Source organism: Schistocerca cancellata, chromosome 9 (genome assembly GCF_023864275.1).
Source record: "Schistocerca cancellata isolate TAMUIC-IGC-003103 chromosome 9, iqSchCanc2.1, whole genome shotgun sequence".
In the NCBI taxonomy this organism is placed as follows: domain Eukaryota; kingdom Metazoa; phylum Arthropoda; class Insecta; order Orthoptera; family Acrididae; genus Schistocerca; species Schistocerca cancellata.
Genome location: NC_064634.1, coordinates 484939082 through 484966383, shown reverse-complemented (window position 1 = coordinate 484966383; position 27302 = coordinate 484939082). Strand labels below are relative to the sequence as shown.

Here is a 27302-nt window from a genome sequence, read left to right as displayed (position 1 = left end):
GCATCTGTCCATCCAGGCTGCACAACCCACAGCAAGCAGGCCATCCAGCTGTCTGGCAATCGCAGATGCAGCATGGCGTAAGCGCCAGGCCACTGCAGTGGTGGCCTGTATCACCCCATACCGAAGCCCAGTGCCGCGTGCCTTAGGCGCCTACGGTACCAGAAGTGACGCCGGGTCGTAATAAAACCACGCTAAGTGCCTGTAAGTACTCCTAAGTCAGCTCTAGCTGTATCTCGTCTCCAGTCGCCACTTTCAACGAGATCTACACCACTACAACTGACAGTCCAATATGGTCTTCCCAGTTTGTTCTATGTCTAGCTGAGTCATCTTCTAGCTGCTACCGACACATCACTGCTGAACCTAATGTTTCCAGATCTGGAGTGGCAGCCATCGACAGGGGGGGCAGCCGCCCAGGTGACCTCATTTGGATTCTGATCGTCCTCAAGAGATCCCAAATGGCCGTCTTAGCTTTGTCTACGTGTAGCTACATCATCTTCCAGCTGCCGTCCGTGCATCGATGGTAGATCTAATGCTTACAGGACTCGACTGGCAGCGATCGAGAGAGGGACCTCATCTGGCTTCTGATCATGACCCTCTCCGTCTATCACTGGCTAAATCATCAACTGGCTGCTGTCCACATGTCACTGCTAGATTTAATGCGCACAGGGCTCCAGTGGCTGCCATCAAAAGAGCGGCCACCTTCAAGGAAGTCTCATCTGGCTGCTGATTACCCTGGAGGGGTCCCACATGGCCCTATCGGTTTCGACTATGTCTCTATGCATTATATAGTAGCTGCTGCCCATGCTTTGCTGTTAGATATTACGCTTGCAGGGCTCGAATGGCAGCCATGAAAAGGGGTGCCACCTTCTCGATGAACTCATACGGCTTCCGATCGTCGTCCAAGTGTCCAGGATTTGGGATTATTGTGCTACCCAAATGCCCAACCCTCCATTGTTGTGGCATAGCTTGATAGATATGCACCCACTTCTGCTGCCCATCTGAAGTCTGCAGGACTAACGTTGGCAAGGGCACGCCTTCTGTTGTGTCAGTATTCCGGTTTGCTTGCGTCCTCGCTAGGTGCACGCTCTTCACATGACCAAGTGCTTTCCCGAGGCGCCCATCACTGTCTGAGGTCAATGTTCGCTGTTCAGACATCGCCTTGAGATTTTGCACAAGCATTTCAATAAGTAAAGGTGTTGTTAATGTAGCATTTCAGATTTCATGACCGCTGGAAGCTGACAGTTCATGTTATGGACACCATCTGTGAGGACTACCTTCGTCTCCCAGCCAGTGCACCATTACGAATGGTGCCAGCTGTAAGTCAGAAACATTGAGCTTCATGGGTCTGGATCCAACATCGTCATCACAGCGTAGCAAGTGAAGACAACTTTTTTCTGATGTTTTCTATCTTTCAGATTTTCAACAATGCCACACGTAGACTGGAGAGTTGGTTTAAAAGTTGGTTCCGTCAAGATGAGCTCAGGCACTGATTTGGTCGAATTTAGGGGTAACATGAGAGAAACATAGACTTATATACGCCCAGTTAGGAGTACACAGTGTAATTTGTTGAGACATAGTGTCCCCTGCCCTCAATCCTCGGCAGTGATCTTTTTCAAAACCAGAAGGCCAGAGCATTATGCCAATGAATGCCGTCACTTTGCATGGCTAGCTTTCAGGACTAAATATTAAGGAATTTTTGTAGTATTACATCACATTAGGATTAATCTTCCCTGTTTATATCCTTTTGCTATACACACAGGCTTTACAGTTATTAACTCAGGAGAAGAGGTGGTTATCACTCAGGAAGCGGTTGAGTCTGTTTGGATTAAAATAGCACAATTAATGGCAGATAACACAGAATTCCTTATGCATCACATCGTATTAGGACAGATCAATGTCCAGTTTATTAGTATGCAATCTAGATGTTATACCATTAGCTTAGTTGATCCTTTCTCGGGTAAAGCAGCAGAGAATATGTCAGCACTTGTGGACGACCTCTTGGCAGATACAAAGCTGGGTTGTTGGTCAGACGATCAGCTCTGCTATGTTATGTCCCAGGAGGAATGGTCAATAAACAAAATATTGAGTAATCAGGGTTCTGAAGTGCATGAAACACATCTATTCTACTGAATAAGTGCTTGAGAGAAGTCATTTTCATTTGTTGCCTATTTGTATTTCTGAAATAAGCGTTTTATTTCATTCTCCTGCTATTAGCATTTCCGAGCTACCTCTGTTGTTTATCTCACAGTGTAATGCTGTAATCCTATAATATCTTATCTTCCACACATTTGTGTGCAGCAAGCTTCTTTCGATGGTGTCCTTAATAAAGGTTTTTTTACTGTTATGGCAATAACCTGGATAACTTACATATGCATCACTTCATAGCTTTGAATTTTATATGCAAAATAGAAAAATGTAATTGTCTCTGAGCCTGCATTACCCACATTAAAACGCACTAGTTTCACATTTCAAATAAAACTACGAAAGACATCGTTGTAAGGAGCTGAGCACATCCCCCAAGATATTAAAAGTGGCTGTGGGGCTATATATACGAAGGTCTATGGAAAAATTAGAGATGGAGGAGTCGTTGTTAGAGCTTGAGGACCTGTTAAATGCTTGTGGTTCTTTGCGAGAATTTCTAGTGATATAATACACAATCCCAATAGAAAATAAATCACCTGCGTACTGTATATCATATTTTGTGCGTCATCACTTACAACCAGTGATGGAGGAGTTCTTTAATCAACAGATAGGGGCCAACTTCATTGAGAAAGTATAGGTCCTTCAGGAGCACTCATGGCTGTTTTCCTGAAAAACGGTATGGGTGGAACAAAAGCTTATCATTTTTTATGTGACTATAGACATCTTTATTGTACCATTACCGATTTGTGTCCAATACGAAATATAACAGAAATCTTAGAAAATTTGCGGCAGTACAAGTTATTTTCTACCATAAATCTGTGGAATTGTTAGAAGTAGCACTGGAAGACCAGCTGCAACCGGCAGGACTGGTCTTTCTAAAGAATTTGGACAAGCATGAGCTATGGGTGAGTGAAGTTTTTAAGCAATTGAACATGGCACACCTGACTCTAACTATAGAGAGATTTCACTTCACATTACAAGAAGTGTAATATTTAAGACCTGTGGCTATTCAGGATAGCCTTTTGATTGACTGTTGATAAGTGAAGACCGCTCAGGATTTTATAGCACATCAGATGGAGAAGGAGTTACAATAGTTCTTAGGGTTAGCAAATTATTGTAGAAAATCTGTCACAAAATATTTAGAAACTACTTGAAGTCATTCATTGAAAAAATGAGTAATGTTCCACTAGAAATCAAAATGCGTGGTGCATTCAGAACATTGAAAGAACGTTTTACAATTAGTGTAGTGTTGGTTTTCTGTAATTATGAGAAAGACTTCATATTGTCTTGTGATAATAGTAATCGTTCACTTGGCTGCATATTGTTAAGAAACAGACTGGTTGGAACATATCGATTCCAATGCCTAGCATTAGGCAAAGTTAGAAATCATTCTACTACGGAGAGGAAAACGCAAAGCCTCATATATGGCATGATATACATCCAATGTTATTTCTATGGTAAGATATTTAAAGTGATAGCAAATCACACCAGTTACAGTGGTTATTGTGGATGAAGAATCTACCTCGTAGGTACTCAGCATATGTCAACTCGATTTTGAAGTAATTTATAACCCTAGTAAAAATCCCCAGACTGAAGACGGCCTCAGTTGGAAGGCTGGTACGTTACGGACAGGGGGTACATCATTGTGGAGTGGAAGGCAGTGTAAGCTGCGACAAAGAACATAAACTATTTCCACTGGACACACAGTATATTGTGCAAACTGTGTGTCGTCCAAGAAGGCAAGACATGGGCCATGTATTGTGATTCCAGCTGTTTTGCATGATGGTGTACTGAGACAGGCACATGATCACATGTTATTAGGTCATGGGGTCAAAGAACCGCTGAACAGCAGGTATCTGATCACTACTGGTGGCATATGAGCAAACAGGATGTCAAGCAGCATGTGAAAACGGTGTACCATGTGTACACTGACCACACTGACCTGTAATATCATTGTATTCCACTATAGACATCACCAGCACCTAATAAGGTATTTGTAATGATTGGTATAGACACCTTGGGACATTTTGAGAAAATACTGGCAAAGAATCGCTATGTACTGATAATTACAGATCGGCTTTCACCTGAAGTGGGGATAGTGGCTATCAAAAATCAGCAAACCAACACAGCGGCACAGGCAGTAGTCAAAAATTTATTGTTGGAGCTGAGTGTTCCAGAAAAATTAACTACAAATCACAGCACCAATTTTATGTCAGAACTGATGAAACAACTTTGTCATCTACTGTAAGTTATGGGGAAGTACATGACATTCACAGGCCAATGAAGGAACAAAGTCAGTGCATAGGACAATGAGAAAAACGTCAAGTCACTATGTAAATAACCATTATAATAACTGGGACACCCTGTTACCATAAGCTAACACAGTGTACGACTAAGGTTCGGAAAAGTACAGGCCTATCGTCATGTCAGTGTCTGGCCATAAAATGCCACCTATGTTCGAGTGAATTAAGGCGTATTGCGTGGTGAAGAATGGAGAGCATGTAAAGAATGTCGCAAGTACTTTGCTGGAGGGATGGAAATAGGCATAGAAAGCAAACAGAAAGGCCTCAGAATGTCAGGAACAAATGGGAAAAAGCAGTGAAAGGCAGTTGATTACCAAGTAGGGCATTGGGTAATCCTGATGAGTCTGCACAAATCGAAGGTCAAATTCCTTATCTGGTATCAACATCCATATTAATTAATTCCTCCGCATGGAGCCTCTCAGCCATACGATCATCTCCATTTACAACTGAAGTGACTTAGCTATGAACATTAAGCTGCAACATCCTACTCATATGATGGTCATACATGCTGGGTATGACTGTACATTTCAGGGAACGCTTGGCTCTTGTACCAAAATTGCCAGTGCCAGTCCCAAAATATAAGGGAAGATATAGTATTTGGAAGGCAATGCAACAAATAGAAAAGACAATCCCCGCACAAGCTACACGCAGCTTATCATATGTGTTTAGATGTAGGATTGGGCCGATTTGAAAAGTATAGTGCACTATCAATTTCTGGCGACTTTATCATTTGTATCTTTTATGGTGTTGTTAATAGCACTTTTCTAGTTTCACGATCACTGAGCAGCTGGTAGCGCCCACTCATCCTATACTTCATCCTGAGATAACGATCCTGGCATAAATTAGTGTCAGCCACCCCAGCAATACAATGATGAGCAGAAATATTATGACCAACGACTTAATAGCATATTGATTCACCTTTGGAATGAAGTGCAGCAGCAGCTGAGTGGAGGGTGGATTCGGCAAACCCTTCGTGGGTTTCTGAAGATATATGGCACCAGATAACTACGCATAGGTATCGTAATTCCTATATACTTTGGGCCAATGTTTTGTGAGCTAGCACCCGACAGTGTCCTACATATGTCCCATTGCATTCAGATCTGACGACTTTGGTGGCCTCGACATTCACTATGATGCCCATCTACCCACTGTAACACTATTCCGAACTTTTGATATGATTGCTGCCAGATGTCACCACCCCAGGAAAGGCATCAAGCACGAGCGGATCCAGGTGGTTCGCAGTAACGTTCACGCTGTCGACATCTGTCGCTATGGTTTACATTACCACCAAAGATCGCGTGGGAAGTTTAGGTGAACATCCTCCAGAACGTAAAGCTGCACCTACCAGACTCCATATGAGACATGGTACATGCTGCAAACAGGTATGCTTCAGCATGGTGGAGCATCTGGCCATTACCATCAACCTTGTGTTGCAATAAATGTGAATCATGCAACCAGGCGACACGCTTCCATTGCAATCTCGATGATCCCGTGCCCATTGTAATAGTAATCAATGATTTCGTTGGATGGACACAGGAGCACGTGGTAGCGGTCTACAGTAGAGCACCATGTTAAACAATGTACCTACTCAGTGTGCACTGAAAAATTTGTGCTTGCACCAGCATCGTAGTCTGTCAACCGATGTGCCATAAATCGCCACCAATCCTGTTTTGCAGAGTGGGCAAGTCTCCAGCCTCCAGGTTCTGTGATGTGGCATGGGTATCCAACAGTTAGTCGCCTACTCTTGGTTTCACCTTTATTCAATGTGAACACTTCAGACGTTAGGCTGTTTCTGAGATGTTCGTTCCCAGACAGGAGGCTATAACGATCTGCCCTTTGTAGAAATGGATTACCTCACTGTATTTCTCTGTTTGTATCCTGCATCATCACTAGAATGATTCTCCATTCGTCTGTGTTCAGCCTATGAACCTACTTTAATGTGTCATGCTCCCACAACGCCATGTCAGTGCTGAAACGTCAGTACTGCATTGGGTTGTGCTCATAAAGGTTTGGCTCATCTACGTAGTATATCAGAAACAGCAGGGATACTCACCACATTGGACACATAGGCTTCCAGCCTCTCCTGAGGGTCTTGTCCACGCTTGGGCCGCACCAGTATATAGATAGTGCCAATCTGAGGGCAGGACCGCAGCAGCTTCTCCACGATGGCTATCCCCAGGAAGCCGGTGGCCCCCGTCACCAGCACTGACCGGCCGGCATACCATTGTGGCACCTGGGGACCGGAACGCACATCCTCTCTTCCCACAGCAACCATTGCAGATTTTGTCTCCTGTAAAAGGGGACATGGAATCAGAAAACGCTACATACTTGAGTACACTTTCTGAAGTTCTGAAGGCTGCAAAGTTGAAATACACAAGGAAAGGATTATTCTCTACTTGTACAGAAACCAGACGCCAGACTCCTGCTGTAATATCCAAAGGACGTGAAAGAGGAGCAGCAGTTGAGAAGGGAGTGACGCAGAGTGGTAGGCCATCTCCAGCTTTAATCAACTGGAACACTGAGCAGAAACCAAGGAGAATTTGGGGAAGTCGATTAATGGTTAGTGAAAAGATCAAAGACGTTTCAGATTTGCGAATGGTGTTGTTATTCTGTCAGAGACAGGTAATTACCTCGAAGAGCACTTAAAAGAAGTGAATAGTGTCTTGGAAGAAAGATAAAATATCAATGTTATACCGAAACTCCGATGCCTAAGTTACTGGGTCCAATCCGTTTAATTGCGATCCGCGTCTGAAGCTTTACTGTTGGATTGTTTTGCAGACCGAAGTTTTCCGAATGATGGGGAGCAGGCCTAACGCCTCAACCCCCAACCTGGAGGACCAGGTGATTTTTAGTCATGGTCTTCTTGCTTTGCACTGATTGTAGGTCCTGCCTATGTCTTAACCAGAATTTCGGTAGTGAGTTCCATAGTGTCCACTGTCGCCTCTGTTGGAGCCAGATCAGGAAAATGAAAAACAGCCTTGAGCCTTGAAACCTAATACTGTTGGGCTCGAAAAAAAAAACACAGTGTTGACCAAGAAAGGCTGATCGATAAGAAACCAGATGAAGCCTGACACAAGTAAGTTAAAGTAATGTCAGACTTAGCTAAGGGCCCATCTGGTTGCCACCCACATACTTGCAAGGAGAGGGCCCCCTAGGGGGACTACACTTTGTCTGGAATCTCACCAGTTGACCAGTCTGGCAAGGGTGAACTACCAGAAGCGTTGCTCCTGCCAGCATGGCTTAGAGAATCACTGAGACACACTGAAACCATTGTACTAACTTCAGAAAGTTTTACTCGTAATTATTAATGACTGAGTCTACTTAATTTTTTTTCTATTAGATGATTTTGAATTGTAGGGTTTTTAAGAGCTATCATACTAACAACACAAAAGAATAAGAATAAATATTTTTCTGATATTGTCATTTCAGTCAGTTCTAAGTACGTTCCAAAAGTCAATTAAGGCGTAAAAATGTTTTATTTAGTCCCCATTTTAAACCCACTTTTAATGTGGATCTGTGACATTCACGAAACTCGCTTCAGTTCCATCTGTGCGAGCATTGTTCCTACCACCAGTTAACTTATATGTCTCGCCTGGGTGTTATGTATTTACATCAAAAGCTATAAATTGTTGGAGAATAAGGAGTGTTTCTGGTCCAAAATTGTCGGATTCGTGGTGACTGCTTATGTTTACTTCAGATGTCATAGGATAAATGTCTGTACGTTGTTGGGTGTCTGCATCATCTCTTCTGTTATCCCAATATAATACACCTCATAACAAGCCCCAGCACATCGGTTCTGGAAGACATTTGATGCTCTCAATGAGGAAAATAAGCAGCGAGCAGAGGGGTGGGAGAATAAATGCACTGTACGTCTCACGAGGTTGGGAATCGAAAATGTTTTAAGCACTTCGCTGAAATGTAAAATTTGTTTCTTATATTCAAAAAAGCAAGAATTGAATGCCAGCTCAGACCGATTACATTTAGAATTAGCAAACGAAGTCATTTGCTCCTCAGTACTGTATGACATAATATAAAGAATAATTCACCAAACAAAACCGAAAATGAGAAAGAAGTGGCAGAAATAGGAACAGAAATTAAATAAACTCAAGAAGAGAAACACGTCTGAAACTAAAACACAAACACGGAACACACATTCCATTAAGACTTGATTAATTTTATTAAGACTCACATAACGAGGACAGCCTCAAAAACAATTTGAACTCCCCGTGACAGATAAGACCACTCAAAGTTTTATTACTGAGACTGAGTATATCATGTGGCAACAGATTTCAACAGCAGTCTATCAAGAAAACTAGTGACAGAGGAAATAAAACAGATATTGAGAAAGAACAAATTAACCATACATTCAAATACAAAAACTTCTTATTAGAAAACCATAAACATAATACACACAAACTAAATTAATTCATCACCAAGGCGGGCAAAGGGAGTTTTCTGATCTTCATAACAGTGACAGACTACACTGAGGAAACAGAAAAGCGCTTGGTGGAAATAATCAAATTCGTCCTGGACCTTTCTGTGTTCCACCGTACATTAACGACATCTCTTACACCGGCACCAGCAATTCATACTCGCTGTTAGGTAAGTAGGCTGTATTTCAAAGTGTGTGAGTGTCGTTGTAGCAGTTTATCATCTGTAAGTTTAGAAGTGTAAGGTGGCAGATTAAATGGAGGTCAATTTCGTACCATACATGAGAGTTTTTATACATCCTAATGGGAAGGTGAATTAGACACCTAACTTACTTTGGTGAAACTGAGCTGATTTGCCTATAAGTATGTAATGCAAAGGGATGACACTCAATCGACAGTATTAACGCATGGATCCTATATACTGAATATCAATGAACAAGAGGTGAAACAAGCAGCTAGAGGAAGCGTTTTGTTTGGAGACAGACATGAGCACGCGCAAAGGGCACACCATAGGCAGTAAAACGCACAGCTCTTAGGGGGCGTCCAGGCGTGAGAGTCATTGAATGGACGCCAAGTGACTCATGCAGGAGAGCTAGTAGCAGGCCACTGGTGTGGGACTGGAAGAAGCTTTAGAAAATTGCGTATCGGAATTTCCAAATAGATAAGAACAAACCGGTGACGTAGTTGATCACGTGAACATTGTGTGGTACCCTAATGCTGGACGCATGTTACTCTTTAGTGGGCACAAAATGTCCAAGTGGCGGAAACGAACTAGGAAGGAGTAAAGTGCTGGGATTTCGAAGCAGTTTATTGGTAGGGCTTTTGCGATTGGCAGAGAGAGTTTCCACAAAAACAATAGGAATGCTCCTATCGGCCAGAGAAACAATACGTGGATCATGAAAAGACGCAGGTGAAGGACAGTTTTGCTAAGAGAAAGGCAAGATCGAAATATTGGGACACTCTCCTCTGAACTGGCGTGAAGTGCAGAATTGGGCGCATAACGCTCTGTATAACGCAGAGGAGATAATTGTGTGATCACTGCATTCAGCTTGTAGATATTAGCTATAGCATCGTTGAGCTCCAAATGCGGAGAAACGAACCAGCTACTTAGTTAATTGTTCTTGCGAGAACTGCGAGGGCATTGTAATACGCACGCTGCTCGAGCCATTCGCGTGCATATCGACATATTCCAATACTAGGGATGGGTGCATGATTTCTCGCCTCACGAGACACATAGGAGAGTTTCTGCTGAAAAAATTGGCAAAGGTTTCGATTAGCTTATATAGGAATTTCAGAGGACGAGAGCAGCCATGCAGAACACAGTTCATCGCAGCTAAGGTAAATACCGCCAGAAGAGGCGTAACTTGTTGGTTCACCAGCTTGCGACCACTGTGAAATCGAGCAACCTTGGGTATTATTTTGCTCAGCTTGTCACAAAAGTAGCTATCCTCCGTAGACTTGATTGTCATCCTAAATAGAACCCAACTTAGAACCGGAATCGGATGATTTATCGTAGTATTGGCCAACTTCATGACGTAGTGGTAAGAATAATGTTGCAAAGAAACTTCTAGTTAAATTTCCTCTGATTGTGTTTAGAGTTATTTCACTTACTCATGTCGAAATGCGTTATCTTGACAACTGTCCTAACATTGTCACGTTTGCAAACTATTCGTGTATATCTGTGAAAAAATTAGCATTAAAACCCATCTGTTTACAGCTTAAACACCATTGTGCTCTGACATACGAGGTGCATTCAAGTTCTAAGGCCTCCGATTATTTTTCTCCGGACTGGAAAGAGATAGAAACATGCGCATTGTTTTAAAATGAGGTTTGCATTTCTGTGGGTTCTGTGCACACAATCCTGCATGACGACCTGAAAATGCGAAAAGTGTCATCCAGGTGGGTGCCACGAATGCTGACGGACGACCACATGGCTGCCCGTGTGGCGTGTTGCCAAGCAATGTTGGCGCGCAACGACAACATGAATGGGACTTTCTTTTCGTAGGTTGTGACAATGGATGAGACGAGGATGCCACTTTTCAATCCAGAAATAAAGCGCCAGTCAGCTCAATGGAAGCACACAGATTCACCATCACCAAAAAAATTTCGGGTAACCACCAATGCTGAAAAAAATGGTGTCCATGTTCTGGGACAGCAAGGGCGTAATCCTTACCCATTGCGTTCCAAAGGGCACTACGGTAACAGGTGCATCCTACGAAAATATTTTGGAGAACAAATTCCTTCCAGCACTGCAACAAAAACGTCCGGGAAGGGTTGCGCGTGTGCTGTTCCACCAAGACAACGCACCCGCACATCGAGCAAACGTTACGCAACAGTTTCTTCGTGATAACAACTTTGAAGTGATTCCTCATGCTACCTACTCACCTGACCTGGCTCCTAGTGACTTTTGGCTTTTTCCAACAATGAAAGATACTTTCCGTGGCGATTTTCCAGTGGTCAAAACAGACTCCTAAAGAAGCCTTCGCCGCTGCCATGGAATCATGGCGTCAGCGTTGTGAAAAATGTGTACGTTTGCAGGGCGATTACGTCGAGAAGTAACGCCAGTTTCATCGATTTCGGGTGAGTAATTAATTAGAAAAAAAATCGGAGGCTTTAGAACTTGAATGCACCTCGTAGTATACAGGTCCACTCTTTACCCAAGTCATTTATTCTAGACTTTAACACACTCAAAGAGTGTTTTTGCTGAATTCTGACGAAAGAGAAAAGGCGTGAAGTGTCAGAGAATGGCGATCCTGCCAGGATAGCAGTTGGTTTGCCAGGATGGCATTTAGTCCAATAAGAAAAGAAATTAAAATTTAATTGAGAATATAATTGTTTTTTGTGCTATAGACGCATGCTCAAAATAAATTGGATCGACAAGGTCACAAATGAAGTGGTTCTGGAAAGAGCAGGTGAGAAGAGAAGCTTCTGGAGTTTCACTGTTAAAAGAAGAGTGAAATTTACAGGCCATCTATTAAGACATAAAGGACTCCTGAACACAATCATAGAGGGATATGACGAGGGAAAAAGACCAAGAGGAAGACGACGACTGAGGTACATGGATCAAATCGTGAAAGATGTGGGATGTAACACCTATAAAGAAATGAAGAGAAAAGCTGAAAGACGCACAGAATGGAGACAAGCTGCCATTGTAGCTGTTGCAAACCAATCCTTGGATTGACCACTACAGAAGAAAAAGAAGTTGTTTTTGTGACTAGGTTACACAATGTATGTGTATATTTGAATGGCTCTGAGCACTATGGGACTCAACATCTTAGGTCATAAGTCCCCTAGAACTTAGAACTACTTAAACCTAATTAACCTAAGGACATCACACACATCCATGCCCGAGGCAGGTTTCGAACCTGCGACTGTAGCAGTCCCGCGGTTCCGGACTGCAGCGCCAGAACCGCTAGACCACCGCGGCCGGCAATGTATGTGTATGGCTAGTAGTTGGCGTGCAGTAAATGTGTAATCCAAAGAGTAGAGAATTGGTGTTAACAAGCAAGTAAAGTTTTGTGTTTGTGTAAAAATAGCTTGTGCATGACCTTGCTGGCACGAGCGAATTTATTCACAGCGTTGTTGAGTTGGTTTGAATATCCACAAATAGTGAACGGCGTTGCTGATATTGTGTATACAGTCTAAGAATTTTCCGTGGTATTTTGGAGAGGTGTAAGGTCATATAACTTGTTGACGAGAGCTCAGGCTCGCTCAAATCGAGAAAGACAGAGGTTGGTTAGACGATTGGAGATGGCGGAAGGACGGAGAGCATTGCATAAAGGGAAAACTGAAGAGCTTGACAGGATAGAAATTGATGTACAACCACAAGTATCGAGTGCGAGTTACGAAACCGAACGAAGTGATAGTGCAGATGGAATGGTGGCAGTTTCGCGATTGGTATTACAGTCTGAGAATACACAAATACAAACAAATGACGGACCTAGTGGGTCAGAAGTAGACTCAGAGTACAGCATCTTCGGTGCTTTGAACCAAGTACAGTAATTCTGAATCAAACGGGACAATTTCCCAAAGAAAGAATGTACACTCCTGGAAATGGAAAAAAGAACACATTGACACCGGTGTGTCAGACCCACCATACTTGCTCCGGACACTGCGAGAGGGCTGTACAAGCAATGATCACACGCACGGCACAGCGGACACACCAGGAACCGCGGTGTTGGCCGTCGAATGGCGCTAGCTGCGCAGCATTTGTGCACCGCCGCCGTCAGTGTCAGCCAGTTTGCCGTGGCATACGGAGCTCCATCGCAGTCTTTAACACTGGTAGCATGCCGCGACAGCGTGGACGTGAACCGTATGTGCAGTTGACGGACTTTGAGCGAGGGCGTATAGTGGGCATGCGGGAGGCCGGGTGGACGTACCGCCGAATTGCTCAACACGTGGGGCGTGAGGTCTCCACAGTACATCGATGTTGTCGCCAGTGGTCGGCGGAAGGTGCACGTGCCCGTCGACCTGGGACCGGACCGCAGCGACGCACGGATGCACGCCAAGACCGTAGGATCCTACGCAGTGCCGTAGGGGACCGCACCGCCACTTCCCAGCAAATTAGGGACACTGTTGCTCCTGGGGTATCGGCGAGGACCATTCGAAACCGTCTCCATGAAGCTGGGCTACGGTCCCGCACACCGTTAGGCCGTCTTCCGCTCACGCCCCAACATCGTGCAGCCCGCCTCCAGTGGTGTCGCGACAGGCGTGAATGGAGGGACGAATGGAGACGTGTCGTCTTCAGCCTTGAGAGTCGCTCCTGCCTTGGTGCCAATGATGGTCTTATGCGTGTTTGGCGCCGTGCAGGTGAGCGCCACAATCAGGACTGCATACGACCGAGGCACACAGGGCCAACACCCGGCATCATGGTGTGGGGAGCGATCTGGGGACACTGAATAGTGCACGGTACATCCAAACCGTCATCGAACCCATCGTTCTACCATTCCTAGACCGGCAAGGGAACTTGCTGTTCCAACAGGACAATGCACGTCCGCATGTATCCCGTGCCACCCAACGTGCTCTAGAAGGTGTAAGTCAACTACCCTGGCCAGCAAGATCTCCGGATCTGTCCCCCATTGAGCATGTTTGGGACTGGATGAAGCGTCGTCTCACGCGGTCTGCACGTCCAGCACGAACGCTGGTCCAACTGAGGCGCCAGGTGGAAATGGCATGGCAAGCCGTTCCACAGGACTACATCCAGCATCTCTACGATCGTCTCCATGGGAGAATAGCAGCCTGCATTGCTGCGAAAGGTGGATATACACTGTACTAGTGCCGACATTGTGCATGCTCTGTTGCCTGTGTCTATGTGCCTGTGGTTCTGTCAGTGTGATCAGGTGATGTATCTGACCCCAGGAATGTGTCAATAAAGTTTCCCCTTCCTGGGACAATGAATTCACGGTGTTCTTATTTCAATTTCCAGGAGTGTATTAAGTGCGTCGGCACTGTGCACGTAAGTCGGTGAGACGTCACATGAAAGACGAGAACGGAAAAAATCTACATAAAATTGTGACAGAAAGGCTCTGAGCACTATGGGACTCAACTGCTGTGGTCATAAGTCCCCTAGAACTTAGAACTACTTAAACCTAACTAACCTAAGGACATCACACACATCCATGCCCGAGGCAGGTTCGAACCTGCGACCGTAGCGGTCGTGCGGTTCCAGACTGTAGCGCCTTTAACCGCTCGGCCACTTCGGGCAGCGAAAAAAATTGTGACCGGTGGCAATGGCAAAGAGTCAGACAGTGTGCTCGCAATGTCGAAGCAACTCAATGTCGTAAAGCAGACAAATGCAGGGTTAGCAGACTTAAAAACTAAAACAAATGTAGAGTTAGCAATCTGAACACAGAGACAAATGCGCCCTTAAATGGTCTCAAATTTGAAACCTATGCTGGGTTCGAAAAAATCCACTGAGATCAACAAAAATTGAGAGCGGAATTTAATAAACAGTTGGCTGAAATCCGGAAAGAGGCGAGCGACTGGCGCGAGTTTATTCAATGCCCGATCAGAAAAAGATGCGTTCTAACGTAGACCAGGTGCTTCATGCAATGTATAATGTTAACCAAAGAGTTAATAATTTAGCACGTAAGACGCCTGGTAAGGCGCAACAGATCGTGGAAGAGCTCAGTGTCAGAAAACGTGTCACGCGAGCATCGTCACGAAAAATCAGCAACAGTATGAACAGCTTCGTGCAGAACTGAAACAATGCATTGAGCACCGTACAGAAAGCAGCAGTGAGACAACGGAATCAGTAGTAACAAGCGACATAATGGTGGAACGAAATCCAGAAGTGAACAAGTCGGTTATGCAAAAAGGTCATGAGATTCCACTTGTACATCCACAAGAGGTTGCGTCAGTAATTTCCGATACGATACTGAAGCAAATTGGAGGAGAGCAGTTAACACAGGTGAGCGAAGTAGGTAATGTGCGTTCACAGCAGACAATGGTGCGAGAAACGCTAACTGCGCCCATTCCTACGGAACGCCAACCGATCCTCCGAACGTACGTGAGTGACGCAAGAACAGAACAAGTCACGGCTACACATGTACCAAATTCTCAATTTCCAAGTTACAGTTGTTGTTGTTGTTGTTGTCTTCAGTCCTGAGACTGGTTTGATGCAGCTCTCCATGCTACTCTATCCTGCGCAAGCTTCTTCATCTCCCAGTACCTACTGCAACCTACATCCTTCTGAATCTGCTTAGTGTATTCATCTCTTGGTCTCCCCCTATGATTTTTACCCTCCACGCTGCCTTCCAATACTAAATTGGTGATCCCTTGATGCCTCAGAACATGTCCTACCAACCGATCCCTTCTTCTGGTCAAGTTGTGCCACAAACTTCTCTTCTCCCCAATCCTATTCAATACTTCCTCATTAGTTATGTGATCTACCCATCTAATCTTCAGCATTCTTCTGTAGCACCACATTTCAAAAGCTTCTATTCTCTTCTTGTCCAAACTATTTACCGTCCATGTTTCACTTCCATACATGGCTACACTCCATACAAATACTTTCAGAAATGACTTCCTGACACTTACATCTATACTTAATCTATATCTATTACCGAACAATCAGTTTAATAAGCCACAGCTGCAAAATACTAACAAGTTACAGTACAACAGGTTATATACCGCAAGTCAATATGAATGAAATACAAGGACAAAACACTGATCCTGTAACTGGAAATGTAAACATATTTTTCAGTCCGATACGGTTCAGATAACTGCTCACCACTGCGTAGATTCGGTGCTAGATGGGAATCAAATATGACATCTCAGGACCCAAATGTGGTACAACGAGTATAGGAAAACATGACGCAGTTGAAGGGAACGGAACAGGTGGCGAAAACACAAACGCCGTATGGTGGAATAGAAAAATTTGACAAGGATCACTTTTTGAAAGTCAGAAGGACATTACAAAGAAAGCGGGAACGGCTTACACCCCCGTACGTTCATACATCAATTCCAGATTGGTTTACCAGAGCATTGGTCACTTAGCCATAAACTTGACTTCATTTGTGGGCATATGGAGGACGCGATAGCGGAAACCATGCATAGAGTAGCTGCAAACTGTCAGTCGTATGAGCAATTTCAATCTGCGTTCTTGGAGCGATACTGGTCCACAGAAACCAAAAATAGAATAAAATATGAACTGATACAGAAGGAGTCATATGAAAATTCAGGTGAAAAGAAACCAGTTAGACTGTTTGAAGAAATGACAAAAAAGAATCAGTGTTTAAATAATCCATACTGTGATGGGGAACTGATACCTATGTGCGCAATGAAGTTACCGTTGCGTTGTCAGCAGTCGTCGGTTGGTAGAGCAGGAGATAATATACAGGCATTTAAAGGGATATTAAGAGAACTAGAATTCATCTTCAGTGAAGATGACGCGAAGCATCAACGTGCAGTGAGAAAAAACAATGGCAGGGGGAATAACAACAACCGATTGTGCTCTAATAATGCTTAAAATGGGAATAATATCGTAGGAAGAGGTAATCGTTTTGTAAAGAATGGTAATCGCCCGTGGGATAACAATAATAACTATGGTTTTGGATACTCGAGTCAAACAATAGTTATGGTTTTTGGGGACCGCGGAATTAGAATAATTGATTTGGTCCCAGAAACTACGCTGGTTACTATGATGCAAGGTGTAATCACTGTGAAAACGAGGCGGGCAGGTTTCGGCCGCTGTGGCCGAGCGGTTCTAGGGGCTTCTGTCTGGATCTGCACTGCTGCTACAGTCGCAGGTTCAAATCCTACTTCGGGCATGGATGTGTGTAATGTCCTTAGGTTAGTTAGGTTTAAGTAGTTCTAAGTCTAGGGGACTGATGACCTCAGATGTTCAGTCCCATAGTGTTCAGAGCCATTCCAACCAGGCAGGTTAACAGGTTTTCAACAGCAATTTCCAAGTTGTTCATGTGGAACTGGGATGGCTAGGTTGGAAAAATCAGACTTCAGCGGGACAAATCACGCGAAACGAACCAGTACAGGAAGTTGACCTTTGGCCACCAAACACAGGTAAAAGACGGAATTGACGAGATGAACGCTACGAAGACCAGTCACAAGTGATTCAATCGCGAAATTAAGTTAATTTTATAATTAAGCATGTAGATAGACTTAGTTCTGATCAGAAAGATTGCGAAGTAGGTTCAGGGGGTGATGGGATACAAACCGCAGCATGATGGGATTCCGTTGACTGGGAAATCACCGATGATGAGGAACAGGAGTTGTTAATGGTCAATATCGACAGTAGCACACTGATGATGACCTAATTGTGGCGGATATAGTTCATTGATACTAAACTGAGAGAGAAATAGTATGCCAAGAGGATAAAACACCATTGATAACACCAATAGTGATACCCAAGGCAGATGACGCATATAGGACAGGAACGTATGAAGAAGTAATAGAGGCGTTTGATAAAGATTGTTGGCAAGTAACTTCAGCCCAAATCATTCAGATGACAGGAGTTATAAGTAATGAGGAGAATAAACTTACGGTACTAAACCAATGGGAAAACCAGGTCCAACACGTTGACAGGTTAACATATGACTCGTTGGAGGAGTTACTAATGCGCGAAAATGAAATTAAATCTCGTCATGAGATGCACCTGTCCGTTCGGATTCAGGTAGGTGGCACACTTGTAGACGCTATTCTTGATACGGGAAGCGAAATGACAGCGATTTCGGAAGAACTTTTTGAGAAATGTAACGCTGAACAGGCGCTACCAGTGTTAGGGACAAAACGTGTTAAAGTCAATTGACCGATCGTGGGTGCGTCAGCGGTGATTACTAGACAGACTTCTGTAACTTTTTCACGTCAGGGACATTAAATAGAAGCCAACATGGTAATTGTGACGAAACTTTCTGTACCCATAATCACTGGAGCCGATTTCATATGGCAAAATCGTGCTACAGTCAATATGGGCGAAGTGTATATGATGGTCGGGAAGGTACATGTCAATTTGGAAGACAAACTCAGACATGAAGAGATGCCAGGGGCTTACGAACAATTGAATATGCAACTGGATCTGTATCAATCGGAAGAAGGAGATCCAAGGTATAGGTGGGTGAAAGAAACAATACCTGCAGATGACGAGGTAATGGTGGAAATTCATTAAGAGATAGATAATAAGCTGCGACAAGTAAGGGATGTATTAGACACAGACAAAGCCGAATCAGATGGAGTATTAAGACAAAATGCCGAGGGGTTTCTATCAAAACCCGGTGCCATTAAAAATTTTCAAAACGAAGTCCAGGTTAAAGAACACAAGCCATTTAGAGTACCGCCTTACACTATTCCACTGTGTTGCCGAAGACAAGTATTTTTAGAATTACATAAGCTGCTAGAAGATGACATTACTGAAAGTTCAACCTCAACATACAATAGCCCCTTGCAAATTGTAGATAAGAAGGGTGGGAGTATTAGGTTAGTCACTGATGCAAGACAGATAAATTCCATTATCATTCCTGAGAACGATAGCCCAGAAAAATTGGAAGAGCTGTTACAAAAGTTCTTTGGGGTTAAGATTTTCTCTCCCCTTGACTTGGGAGCTAGTTTTTGGCAAATGGAACTAACACCTGAATGTAGGAAGTATATGGCTTTTATCGCATTTAGAAGAAGTTATCAAGCCGACGGCTGTGGTAGAGCGGTTCTAGGGGCTTGAGTCTGGAACCGCGCAACCGCTACGGTCACAGTCCGAATCCTGCCTCGGACATGGATGTGTGTAATGTCCTTAGGTTAGTTAGGTTTAAGTAGTTCTAAGTTCTAGGGGGCTGATGACCTTAGATGTTAAGTCCTATAGTGTTAGGATCCATTTGAACCATTTTGAAGTTAAACTTCCTGGCAGATTAAAACTGTGTGCCGGACCGAGACTCGAACTCGGGACCTTTGCCTTTCGCGAGCAAGGTCCCGAGTTCGAGTCTCGGTCCGGCACGCAGTTTTAATCTGCCAGGAAATTTCACATCAGCGCACACTCTGCTGCAGACTGAAAATCTCATTCATTTTGAAGTTATCGCTTCAAAACGCACCCTTTCGGGTTGAACATATGATCTGCTGCTTTTATGAGAGGTTTAGGGACTGTGTTGGATAAAGAACTACAACAGCGTCTCACCTGTTATGTCGATGGTATATTAGTAGCTGAGCCATCATGGAAACTTCGTAACCAGGTACTTGATAAATTGCTAAGGACATTAAAAGAAAATGGAGTAACCATAAAGATAATGAAATTCAGTTTTGGGAATAAAAAGGTTGAGATGTTAGGTGATATTTTCACTGAAAAGAGAATTGAACAAACTGCAAGCCATACAGAACATATAATAGAAAAACACTGCGTGGATTCTTGGCACTCATTAACGTCTACAAAGCATTCATTTGGATAGAATTCATTGCTACCACACGTTTATATGGGTTAAATAGCAGAAAGATGTCCTGGGTGGGGGATGCCCAAGCAGAACAGGAGTTCCAACAACCAAAGGGTCACTGTTAAAGTCACCAATTTTAGAGCATTACGATTTAACGAACGAATTCTGAATGGCAACCGACAGTGCGAAAACAAGCTTGGTGTGGTACTATTTCAACAATATAAGAAAGACGTACAGCGGATAAGAAAGGCTCACTGCCTGCTACAGTAAAATTTCAACATGGTTATAGTCAGTCCCTACGCATCTTGCAACTACTCCTATTTCTACAGCTTTGCGCATATGATCGTTCCAATTTAAGTCAGAAATGAGAAGAAGTCGGAGAAAGACATATCCACCACCTTCTGCAACCCGTGCAGTGACAGAACGACCTGAGTTATCCCAACAGGACCGTGTTTTGACCATTTGGTGGAAATGCGTGCAATGTGGTACGTCTTCAAACTAGATACAGATACTACAGTCCGAAGCAGAACCGCGTCCATTCACATCTACCAGATCCAACAGAGAAAAATTACGAAGCATAAAAGCTCCACTAACTTCGTCTGATATAGAAGCCACATAGGCGCTGTTGCAGGCGCGATGACGCATAGCTGCGATGTTGATCATGCGCAGAGAGAGAGTTGTTGCGATGCTCCTCAGAACACCATTCCTAAAGAGACACCCCGCCCATCATCGAATTTACCTGTCAATCTGCTACTGCTGCCCATGTAGGACGATCCTATTAAATATACAGCTTTTGATCCATCGCAGAGGGCAATTTATGGTTTCATCGCCTGTATTATAGGAAGATGACCGTATCCCACAGACTGTACCAGAAGTGACAAGACACGCTCCCTGTGACCATGTGTCGTTGTTTGAAACGTTGTTTTCTAACACGCTTTGTACACTGTCATACATTTTGTTTTTCTGCCACTATTTTGAGGTCTGTGTCAGTTCCTAAACTGAAATTAAGACGCTCTGATACACGGATTCTCGCAGAAAACTAGACATCACACGGTGTAAATCATTTTGTTACTGCGGCTTCCATAACACACAACACACGATGGATGATTTTAAATAAAGACAGTTACAACATAAAGAAACTAGAAGGTTTTATCTGTGCTCACTCCGAAAGTGATAGACGACTCCTACATTTAAACTCATCAGTCACAGTGACGGAATAGCTAATGGCTCTGCGTTCCCTTTCGGCTGATTCCTCATATTGTACTCACGTATACGATCACTGTTTCAGTGCTACCAACCCCCAGAAGGTGTCACCCTTCAACAAAACTCATTCCCAACTCAAACAAGCACTGTCAGACAGTCATTATGTGGTAACCAATAGCGCGCCAGTGCACGGATGGGACAGAAAATACACTGCTGATGTTCTGCAACAATAAGGATCACAGTTGATAGTGCGAACAATTTTAGCAATTTTACAGTAATTTCAACACTGGCCAATGATGTGACAGCATCTTTCCCCACTTTCAGTATCATAGCTAAACCACCACTTCTCTACTTTGCGAGTATCATTGCGAATGTAGATACATGACTGCGCAGTAAGTCCATTCAGTGTTAATTCTGAACACACAAATCATCAAAGTATACCACACAGCCCTCTATTTATTTCTAACACCTCGAGCACAGTGCTTAATTTACGATCTATTTCTCTGCGTGTGGGAGTGACAGAGCATTCTCGCTCTCTCATGGTAAAATTAGACGGTGAAAGGCCCTCATCGTACTGTCATTTACCAACCCGCGCTGCAGTACTGTTACCGAATTAATCTGCAACCTATCAGAAGTTGACCGCTACACTCCACGTCCCGTGAATGAATGGAGCTTCCCGAGTCCTCACCCATCCAACTGCACAAGATTTCCCGAGATACGCCCATGTCGAGGAGCTTAGCACTCCTTATCGATGTATAGTAACAGATTTCAATGTGTCGTGATGTAATAGCAGACGGTTAAGAAGAACAAGAAATAAATGGTTCTTATACGCGATGGAGCTCGAGATGGAAGGAGTTCAACGCATTTTTACGTAAATCAACCAAGCTATCAACTCTAAAGTATTCTCCTAGAGTCTAGGACCGGTACCTGGAAGGTACTGGTAAGAGAGAACATAAACACACGCGCTCCTAAGGCTACAACGTTCCGCACTTAAAACGTTTCCGACCTATCAGTCATATGAAATGTAGCGCTGTTAAAATTCCAATTTAAGAAATATATTTCAAGCCGATGACATACATCTATCTTCCCGGTTTCTCTATGAGAAACTATGTTATCAAGCCGTAAAACTAAAAAAACTATTTCCTTGAAACATTGGCTCTGTGTGATACGAGTACAATATACACTCCTGGAAATGGAAAAAAGAACACATTGAAACCGGTGTGTCAGACCCACCATACTTGCTCCGGACACTGCGAGAGGGCTGTACAAGCAATGATCACACGCACGGCACAGCGGACACACCAGGAACCGCGCTGTTGGCCGTCGAATGGCGCTAGCTGCGCAGCATTTGTGCACCGCCGCCGTCAGTGTCAGCCAGTTTGCCGTGGCATACGGAGCTCCATCGCAGTCTTTAACACTGGTAGCATGCCGCGACAGCGTGGACGTGAACCGTATGTGCAGTTGACGGACTTTGAGCGAGGGCGTATAGTGGGCATGCGGGAGGCCGGGTGGACGTACCGCCGAATTGCTCAACACGTGGGGCGTGAGGTCTCCACAGTACATCGATGTTGTCGCCAGTGGTCGGCGGAAGGTGCACGTGCCCGTCGACCTGGGACCGGACCGCAGCGACGCACGGATGCACGCCAAGACCGTGGGATCCTACGCAGTGCCGTAGGGGACCGCACCGCCACTTCCCAGCAAATTAGGGACACTGTTGCTCCTGGGGTATCGGCGAGGACCATTCGCAACCGTCTCCATGAAGCTGGGCTACGGTCCCGCACACCGTTAGGCCGTCTTCCGCTCACGCCCCAACATCGTGCAGCCCGCCTCCAGTGGTGTCGCGACAGGCGTGAATGGAGGGACGAATGGAGACGTGTCGTCTTCAGCGATGAGAGTCGCTTCTGCCTTGGTGCCAATGATGGTCGTATGCGTGTTTGGCGCCGTGCAGGTGAGCGCCACAATCAGGACTGCATACGACCGAGGCACACAGGGCCAACACCTGGCATCATGGTGTGGGGAGCGATCTCCTACACTGGCCGTACACCACTGGTGATCGTCGAGGGGACACTGAATAGTGCACAGTACATCCAAACCGTCATCGAACCCATCGTTCTACCATTCCTAGACCGTCAAGGGAACTTGCTGTTCCAACAGGACAATGCACGTCCGCATGTATCCTGTGCCACCCAACGTGCTCTAGAAGGTGTAAGTCAACTACCCTGGCCAGCAAGATCTCCGGATCTGTCCCCCATTGAGCATGTTTGGGACTGGATGAAGCGTCGTCTCACGCGGTCTGCACGTCCAGCACGAACGCTGGTCCAACTGAGGCGCCAGGTGGAAATGGCATGGCAAGCCGTTCCACAGGAGTACATCCAGCATCTCTACGATCGTCTCCATGGGAGAATAGCAGCCTGCATTGCTGCGAAAGGTGGATATACACTGTACTAGTGCCGACATTGTGCATGTTCTGTTGCCTGTGTCTATGTGCCTGTGGTTCTGTCAGTGTGATCATGTGATGTATCTGACCCCAGGAATGTGTCAATAAAGTTTCCCCTTCCTGGGACAATGAATTCACGGTGTTCTTATTTCAATTTCCAGGAGTGTATTTAGAGTGTGAAACCGAACTCCAATGAAGCAATATGATACCGCTTACTGTGTCTATGTAGTAAGCATACAAAATCGCCCCTTTTTGTCATTCGTACATTTACTGCAAAGACAGACAGCACTGTATATACTCCTCCTAGCACTAGATATCCCCCTGTGAGGTCGGCGGTCGTCCACCCCCACCAGGTGACCAGAGCACCCTCAGGGGATCGAAGTCACTCCTAGAACTATTCTACAAATTCAGGGACGTTCCCCTCGACACATACGCGTTACTGTTTCCGTTTTGGACCGGGTTGCTTCAATTCTTTTTTCTAAACACATCTCAAGACTCTGGGATTATAAGAACACATGTATTTTTCGCATAGTCTGGACACAGCAGTAGGCTACCGATCGTTCGCGCAGCATAATTCTGAAGATATAGACGAAATTACTTCTCTACAAACCCGAAACTTCAGCACTTATACCGTCTGTGAAGACCTGTAAGTGAGAACTCAAAACAAAGAGAGGAAAATGATATTCCCACTCACGAATACCGATGTCGGTGATGTAACAGATTCCAAACCATCCCTATAATTTACAAAGTCAACTAAGGGTTTTCTCATGTCTAGAGAGCAAGCAAACATCTCTTTCACCTGCTAGATGCACACACCACAAACGATGTTCCCTCAACTAAATAAAGGTTCGAAATGTGCATAAGCAGTCAACCGAACAAATTACGTGGGAAGGAATAACGGTCCAGCGCAAACACACCTCCGTATTCCATCCGCTCAAATTTCCATGCGATCACGAAAGGTGCCCAACACATACTAAGTGTTAGTTCACTATTTTGCCCGCTAGAGGACGGCAAAGTTAACTCAGATACGTTCTTGCATTCCAACAGGTCTTTGCATTCGGACGGCTGCTTTCGTTAACGGGAAACGTGAATCATTCCCGCACAGGCCACCGGTGCTGCAGGCCAAGCACGCATAGACAGAACAATCCTACAAAATCGTTCATGTATATATTTTAGCTCTGTTCTTACAAGTAAATGTTACCATTGCGGTCTCAGTTGAATGATACTCGTCAATGAGCGAAGTATCAGAAATACACCCTGCTGACGGCTGTGGCTCTGGAAATAGAAATATCGGTACCCATTCTTATGACTTGACATACTCTTCCCATGCTGTCGCAGTGCTCCAAGTCAGATCCATACCTTCCTTACAACTGAACGTAGCCCAAGCATCCCAGAGCCTGTATTCTGTATCAGTATGACAAATGTACCCCATCCCTAAATAAATTGAACTAAAATAAATAGAGTACACTCTTTCCTTACTCTCTCTAGCAGCCCAGCGCAGGCTGAGTTATTTTTGGGCCATTTTCCCCCTCCAGACCACCATCTTGGATTATGTCACAGGAGGGATGACAGCACCCTCTGGTGGCAGTACTGTGCACTAGATCAGTTGGACTCTAGATCTCATGGTGAACACACTGTTTGCCACCACCTTGGGTAATTTTACTCCCATGATCAGTTGACTTCATGTCCATCATCTTGAATGACAGCGCCCTCTGGTGACAGTACTTTGTACTAGATCAGTTGGAGTATGGACATTGTGATGAACACAGTAGACAGCTGTACTGCATGAAATTGTTCAACTAAAGACTTGTGTCCAGCACTGGTCGAATCCTCTCCCCAACAGATGGTGGTGGTCAGATGACTTAAGGTAGTGGAACAGCCCTTTCTTTCATGTCATTTTCTTAGGTTAGTAGAGATAACCCAAGTGACCTTTCTTTACTGACCAAATTCAAACTTCCCACCATTTCCTAGGACAAGATGGCGATCGGTTGACATAGGTTAGTGGAAGTTGCCCAATTGCCCTATTATTCCCGCCTATTTATTTTCGTGTGTCAGAAACAGAGCTTTAATAACGATGCTTTTAAAATTTTTATTTTGACATATGAATAATATTTCCTTGTAATTCGTAATTTTCAACATGTCTAACTTAAGAAGACCTAATGTTAACAATTTATTGGGACATGTCGTTTTGTAGGGCGGGAAACCACAGCCAAACTTCGAAATCTTTTCAAAGAAAATTCTATACTGGCTGTGTCAGTGACTTTTATTAAATCTGCGACCAGTTTCGCACCACTTATCAGTGCATCCTCAGACAATATACGATATTTATAACATGGTATCGTTGAACAATGCCATGTAGCCACTCCCCACCATTCACGTCCAATATACCATCATCTGGTGAAAACGGTAGTTAAAATTTAAAAATCTTTTTTTTTTAATTTAAATGATAGGAGCGGCGATGACCATGCAAGCTGGCTCCTCTCAGCTTGCACGGTCATTGCTGCTCCCATCATTTAAAAAAATTTAAAATAAAAGCTTTTTTAATTTAACTCTCACTTTCATCAGATGACAGTATATTGGACGTGAATGGTGGGGAGTGGCTACAGGGCAATATTCAATGTTACCATGTTATAAACATCGTATAGTGCCTGAGGATGCACCAATAAGTGGTGCCAAACTGGTTGCAAACTTAATAAAAATCATTGATACACCCTGTGCGGAACTTTATGGGGAGGTAACATTCTAACATCTGATGTGCTTGTTAGAAATATAGGGTATAAATATGAATGGGTTTAACTATTCCATTATGTCAATTAAAATTTTACAATGTAATTAGTAGGATTAGAAACTTAATATGTTAGTAAAAGTCAAATTTGGAAATTTTTGTAAAGTTATAATGCATAAATTTAAGATTTTTGGAGGGTGAAATGTGTTTATGAATAGGACAATGCCTGTTAAGTCCTGAGGATGATGTGTTTCAGTTTAACATATATCGAAGAAATTATTGTAAGTAATGTAACTTTCTTAGGTTATGATTGATATAAAAGGTTAAGATAAAGCGAAAAATATTGAAAAGAGGGAAGGATAATCTAAACATAGGTTTCCTCAACTTCAATACATACATATCCATCATCATTTCACACAAATAATGCAGCCAAAACGAAAAAATAAAAAACAAAAAAACAGAACAGTCTCAAATTAAACATTTTAGAACAGATACAAAAATATAGACAAGCTCAGATTTGTTTCAATGTCAATTACAATCTAAACATAGACAACCATACAAAAAAAAGACCTTAGATTAGTTCATAATTGTAGTGAATCAGAAAATTATAAAAATAAGTTTAATTTTGGAAAAACCGTTAATTTAGAGCTGAAATCCGTAAACATGATATCAATTTCACTGTAAAATATAACGATAAGGAGCCTGCTTGGCACCACTGTTTGGTTATACCATATATTAGAATAGGAATTTGGTCAGTAAATATGTCAATTACTACAGTCAGCAGTTGCAGGGAATGACCTTTCAGACTATGCTGCACAAATTTTAACTCTAAAAGGATTTTGTACTCAAACCAATGTCATATTTAATTACCAACTATGTAGGAAAGTTAATCCAACAGCAACAGAGAGGTTTTTAAACCTTGTCAAGGAACAAGAGTGGCAGAATGTTTATAGTGCCAATAACATAGATGATAAATACAATGCTTGCCTTAACACATTTCTCATGCTCTTTGAGAGTTGCTTTCCATTAGAACATTCTAAATGGGGTAATAGCAGTAATGGGCAGCACAGGTGGCTGAGTAGTGGGATAAGGATATCATGTAGAACAAAGCGGGAGTTATATCAAAATGTTTGAAGTAGTCACAGTCAAGCTACAGTAGCACAATACAAACAGTATTCTAAGGTGCTTAAAAATGTT

The 27302-nt window shown here is 43.7% G+C and overlaps 1 protein-coding gene across 3 annotated transcripts in view; it reads right to left on the bottom strand.

The window, feature by feature from the left end:
• The window catches only part of LOC126100485 (fatty acyl-CoA reductase 1-like), a 501954-nt gene that overhangs the window by 452073 nt on the left and 22579 nt on the right, over positions 1-27302 (bottom strand). For all 3 annotated transcript variants that reach the window (XM_049911090.1, XM_049911091.1, XM_049911089.1), the window contains exon 2: positions 6499-6735. In XM_049911090.1, the coding sequence (XP_049767047.1) occupies positions 6499-6735 (237 nt within the window). The remainder of the gene's footprint in view (positions 1-6498; positions 6736-27302) is intronic.